This window comes from Monoraphidium neglectum, assembly GCF_000611645.1.
Source record: "Monoraphidium neglectum strain SAG 48.87 unplaced genomic scaffold scaffold01578, whole genome shotgun sequence".
NCBI lineage: Eukaryota > Viridiplantae > Chlorophyta > Chlorophyceae > Sphaeropleales > Selenastraceae > Monoraphidium > Monoraphidium neglectum.
Genome location: NW_014012050.1, coordinates 7501 through 13110, shown reverse-complemented (window position 1 = coordinate 13110; position 5610 = coordinate 7501). Strand labels below are relative to the sequence as shown.

The 5610-nt window shown below is 63.9% G+C and overlaps 1 protein-coding gene across 1 annotated transcript in view; it reads right to left on the bottom strand.

Moving 5' to 3' along the window:
* Positions 1–4969: 4969 nt before the first annotated feature.
* MNEG_8356 (hypothetical protein) overlaps positions 4970–5610 on the bottom strand; it is a gene marked incomplete at both ends in the record, with an annotated part of 4157 nt that continues 3516 nt past the window's right edge. Inside the window, 2 exons of the mRNA XM_014043171.1 lie at positions 4970–5131; positions 5271–5417. Of these exons, the coding sequence (XP_013898625.1) occupies positions 4970–5131; positions 5271–5417 (309 nt within the window). The remainder of the gene's footprint in view (positions 5132–5270; positions 5418–5610) is intronic.

Here is a 5610-nt window from a genome sequence, read left to right as displayed (position 1 = left end):
TGCAATACCTGAGGGACAGGAGGGGGCGCCGCGGGGCCAACCTCAGCCTGGCATGCAGCGACGCGCAGCAGGCGCAAGGGACCCGCTTGGCGACTTGCCCTGGTGCGCCCCAGCCGCCCCGCGGAGATCCGTTGAGTGCTGCTTCAGCCCCCGATTCGAACGCAGAACAGGGACGGCCGTCACGTACCCTTGAACCCTGCCGCCCGCCCCACCTTGGTCCTCATCTTCTCAGGCTTCAGGCTGCCGACCATCTGTGCCGCCAGCTGGACCAGCTCCATGCGGGTCTCAGGCTGTGCGCAAGAACAGGGACGGTGAGAGCGCGTCAGTGGTGGAAGGGCGCTGCGGCTGCGCAGGGCGGGCCGTTACGATTGCACCTTTGGCACGGGCGGGCGCCTGCTGAGGCCGCAGCGACCGCGGGCAAGGGGCATGCGCCAGCTGGCTTATGCTCCAGAGTTCAAGGGCTGAGACACTGCTGAGGGCCGCCGTGTCCCCGTGTCTCGCTCTCAACGCACACCAAGACTTATCTGCAGCCGCTACTCCCCCGCCCCACCTTCTCATCCTGAAGCGCCTCTGCAGCTCTGTCAGGACGTCCCCTCACTCCTCCGCCACCGCGCCGCCGCCCCGCTGCCCAAACAGTCGCCCCAGCAGCCGCGCCGCCTCCAGGCGCTTTGACTCATCAGTGGCACAGAGTTCTCCGACAAGTGGAGGACGACGGGCAGCAGCGCCTGGGGCATCACATCATGCAACTGACATCCGTTTCCAGGGGTGGGCCTCGACGGCGGGGCGAGGAGGCAGGAGATAGATAAGTGAAGGGAGAAAGGGGCAGGCGAGGTGCTGCATGGGAGGAGAGGGACAACAGTGCAAGGCTGGCACTGGGCGCTGGGCGACGGCCGTGGTGCGTGGTTTAAGGAGGACCCAGACCCGTGAATGTTCGCTGGCTCCGGGTTGAGGCGGCGCAAAGGGGGCGGCCCGAGGCGCACGCACCTGAGTGACGTAGAGCTCCAAGGCCTCGGCATTGGCCTCCCTGAGGGATGGTTGCCTGCGTTGGTCACGCAGGGGCACAGAGGGTGAGCGGTGCGCGGAGGGTCGGCAGCACGACAAGGGGAGGCGCTGGAGCGCGAGGGTGGGCACGCCGCGCAGCGGGTGTGGGCAGGATGCGAACGAGGGGTTGCCTCGAGCGCTGGACTGCAGAGCTGCCGCTCTGCCGCCTGGTGCATGCATGCGCAACCTCCTAATCTTTGCCATCATGAGCCGCGATCTACAATCATGACAGCGACGCACGTGACACAGTCGAGCAGCGCCCTGAACCAGTCAAGCTCCGTGCCCTGCGCCCGGAGTCGGTCAGCAGGTAGTAGCTCTTGGTCTGCGGCGGATCAAGGCGGATGCATGCGGCTTGGGGACCGGGCGCATGCTTCTCGGCCGGGCATGCTGGTTTCGGCCCACCAAGCAAGGGCATTAGGCCGCAGCAGCGTGCACTGGCAGAGCACGTACATGAATGATTAGAGTGCACAGACGGGCTGCGTCCGACACGAATGTCTCGCTGCCGGCGCTGTTCACTCACCTCGCAGAGCACTTGCAGCACTGAGATTGCCAGCTGAAACGTGGGCGCGGCGTGGTTCTGCAGCCGGTTGACGACCCACAGCACGACCCCGAGCGCTGCCTGCATGGTGCGGCGAGCGCGCAGCATGCACAGCGTGTAGGCACATGCGCTACCATGGGCGTGTACCATGAGCGCGCGGCCCAGCAGCATGCTTGCTTGCGTATCAACATGGTGACCGCTTGTCGGCACCTTGCTTCCGCGACGCATGCGTGCTCGACCGCATCACAGCACAGCACGCTTGATGCGCACGCTTCGCGCTACGCCTCACCTCCTTGCTGAATCCAAGATAAGCACTAGCTGCTTCAATCCCTTGGTCAGTGCGTCCTTCGACTTTGTGCTGAGCCTTGATCAACACTGATCTTCTTGCACAGCTGAACTAGCCCCTCGGGAGAAGCCGGGACATCGCTGGGAAAATCAAACGGATCCATGTTATCCTCAAATGACTCTAGAACGGCCATGTGCTGCTCGCAGATCAAAGTTGTGTCTATTCAGTGAATTGTCAACAAGCTGGCCAGAACGCGTCGAGACAACCCGTGTGTCTGATTGAACCTGGAAAGTCACCGACAAGTACGACATGGCAACATTGAATCAAGGCTTGGTGCGTCACTGCCTGGGTGACTTGCATCGCGTGTGGCGCTCTGGTGGCGCTTGATGAATTGCGGGGTGCCAGGTGATGCGTTCGTACAGGCGGTGATTGACGCAGGCCAGCGTCAGCTTTTGAAGAGTTTCTATATCAACTGATAATTGGCCACTGGCGTAAAGCTGCCACGACAGGTTGACCTGCACATGGCGCACGTGCCGCACCCTTGACGACCCATCAATGGTCAACATTCCATCGCATACCGCATTTGCACGCTCCATGCTTCAACTCCTTCACCTTCATACCAGAATGAACTGACTTAGCCTACACTCTGTGCTCCCTCGCGTGTCCCTACCTGCCTTTCTGCAGTACAACCTGCCAAGCCAAGCACTCGCACACCCTACCCCACAGTGCAACGGTCTGGTCAATTACAACGCCCAACAGTCAAACAGGGTGTTGGGAGACACAGAAACAGGCGCATCTGAGCTCTATGGGCTCAACTTGATCTCGTTTCAAGCGCAGCACTTCACAGGCCCGCCCGCAAATCAACACCACCACCGGAAACCTGCCGAAGGCATTGCATGATCCTGCTGACTGGACAGTGTTCGAACAAACGAGGTATGAGGGCCCTCAGCCTTTCATATTGCTCCACAGCAAAACCCTGGGTACGCGAACGTGGAGCCAAGAACGCGCGCCTGCGCCCGTCAGAGCTGCCGTTGTTGCAGCATCTGTTCCGCTGTGGGCGATGCGGCGCGGCGCGGCTCGGCAAGTGGCAGCCGTAAGAGTGCAGCAGCGGCGCGACGCACAGGCTGGGGCACAAGCTGCCGCTGGAAGCAGGGGGCGCATGCATGCTGGCGCGCCTGTAAGCAGGCGCCCGCGCACAGCGACAAACAAACGGGTGGCAGTTCAGACTTTGTGCGTTTCAAATGTCGCTTCACAAACGTTGCCGTCAGAGAGTGTGTGGAGAAGCGGGCCCATGCCGATAGGGATGCAAGGCTACTGGTGGCGTACGAGCGGGTGACTCGAAGGGTGCGCGCGGTGCGGCGAGCTCAGGTGCAGTGGCTTAGTGATGCGAGCCGCTATACATGAGACAAGGGGGCGTGAGGTCGGCAGCAGCAGGCGGCCTCGATGCAGCGTGGGGGCCTGGGCGGAGAGAGGAGGTGGTGCGGCATGCAGGCGCATGCAAGCAGCGGCGGCTGCGGCCTTGGCGCCCAGTATGGATGGAGGCAGCTGAAGCGGCGCTTCCCAGGCTGAGGATCTTGAGGCAGCGAGCACCGGGGCGAGCAGTGGTCGTGGACGCGCGAAAAACGAGGATACATGCGCACACACATGGACACCTTCAGTGGGATGGGGGGTCTGCGGACGGCCGGCACCGCGAAGTGACAGAGACGCATGGTGACTTTGGCAGCTACGGGAGGCAACCTGGCTGAAAGAACCGCAACAAATCGATGCGAGTCGTATGATGAGGTGGCCGAGGGCAAACCAGGCACTCGGCAGGCCGCGCTGCCGTGCACGACGGGCCAGAGCATAGACCAGGGGGACTTGCACAGCGGCAGGGCGGCCGCACGCGCACGGCGACCGTGGCCGTCCGCACCGCTTGTGCAAACGAATGGGGGGAGCCGTGCTGTCGGCCTGTGGCGCGTGCGCGTGCAACGGAGAGGCAGCAGCCCAGGATCGAGGGCGAACGGCGGCGGGGCCCCACAAACGACGTATCGTGACTGAACGCATTTCAAGTAAATCGAAGAGGCGCCGCAATCAGAGGTGACAGGGACGACACTTAGGAAGCATCAAAATCGGCGCGCCGCCGCCCTGCGAGGCAGCGGTTCGCAAAGGCGCCGGGGGAGGCGCCGGCGGCCGAGCATACCTCTGTGCTTGCCGGCGCGGATGCCTGCGAGCCATGCAACGCGCGGTCGTGGCTGCGGCGCCGCCGCCCGCGCGGGTCGGCCCCAGCGCGGCGGAGGGGCAGCCTCGTTAAGCGATGGTGCGTGCGAGCGTGCAGCTGAGCGCGATGACGCTCAAGAGTCAAAGAGAAAGACAACCCAACCTGCTGTGATCCCACCCACTGTGCATCTGCCCAAACAATGGCCCAAACATGCCGGTACAAGCGGGGATAAGGCGGCCCCAGGCATGGTGCAACCCCTGGTGTTGGGGCGGCCGCCGCCGGCGGCAACGAAGGCCCACAGAGCTGCCTCTCCGCCCACACGGTGCAGCCCAAACTGAATGATGGCAAATCAAGGACCCCGGCTCGCTGTTGAGGGCGCAAAACAATGGATGTCAAAGGGGGATGATCCCTCCAGGGCCGTGCATGCAGGCTCCAGGCGAGCGTGCCGGCGGCGAGGTGGGTCATCCGTGACGCGTGCGTCTTCTCATGGTTTGGATCAGGAATCCTACAGTATGAGCCCGCCGTTGGCCCGCGCCGCGGCCACACGTAAGCGTTCTGTGGTCGCGGCCGCGCCGGCGGGGCGCCGGGGCTGTGGTGAGTAAGGTATGTTGTTGAAGGGTGGGATGCGCGCCAGCGCAGCACGTGCTGTGCAGGCCGCACGGCCAGCGGAAGTAGAGGTGCCGCTTGCAGCGCTGCGGCAGCCCATCAGAGGGAAATGAATGCGTAGAGCCAAACCCATAAAGGGATCCCGAGGGGATTGCTAAAACGAATTCCTGCCTGGCTGCGACAGCATCCGTCAGAGGTCAGTGCTGGCCCCGGGGCCCCTCAAAATGCTAAGCAACCCTCGGTGGCATCCCCGCGCGACGCCATCTTTGTCGAGCGCCGCGCCTCCAGGCCGCCGCGCTGATCACCAGCCGGCCGCGCCGGCCGCGTCGCCGTCGCCGGGGCAGTGCCCCTCCTGGATGGCCGGCAGGTGGTCCCCCGAAATCAGCGCGTGCTTGCCGCTCTCGTGCATCATAGGGACGGCCACGGCGGCCTCGGAGCCCCCGCCGGCGCCCAGCGGCAGGTCCTGGGAGGCATGGAGGGGGAGCACGGCGGGCGGTATTGTTTTGCTCCTCAACGTCATTCTTGATCGAGCTGGGCCGTTCCAATTGCAGGGAGACAGCACGCACAGCACGCACGGCATGCACAGCACGCACAGCACGCACCTGCACCACCCAGCGCCAGTCGAGCTCAACCACCAGCACGGTGATGTTGTCGGCGCTCATCTTCTCCTCCCACTCGTACAGCGCAGAGTCCAGAACGCGCCGGCAGGCCACATGGGGGTCGGGCGACTCCGCCACAATGTCGCAGACCTTTATGTTTTGGAGAAGGGGTCCAACAAACGTATCGTGCATGCGGGTCCAGAGGGAGTTCGCATGTGACGGCGTGGCAACCGGGCGAGAGAAAGGGGAAGCTGAGGGCTGCCGGGGCGGCGCTGGTGCAGTGCGGGGTCGCGGCGAAGACGCTCTGCTCTGTCCCAAGGGCCGCTTTGAGCGGGGACCACCC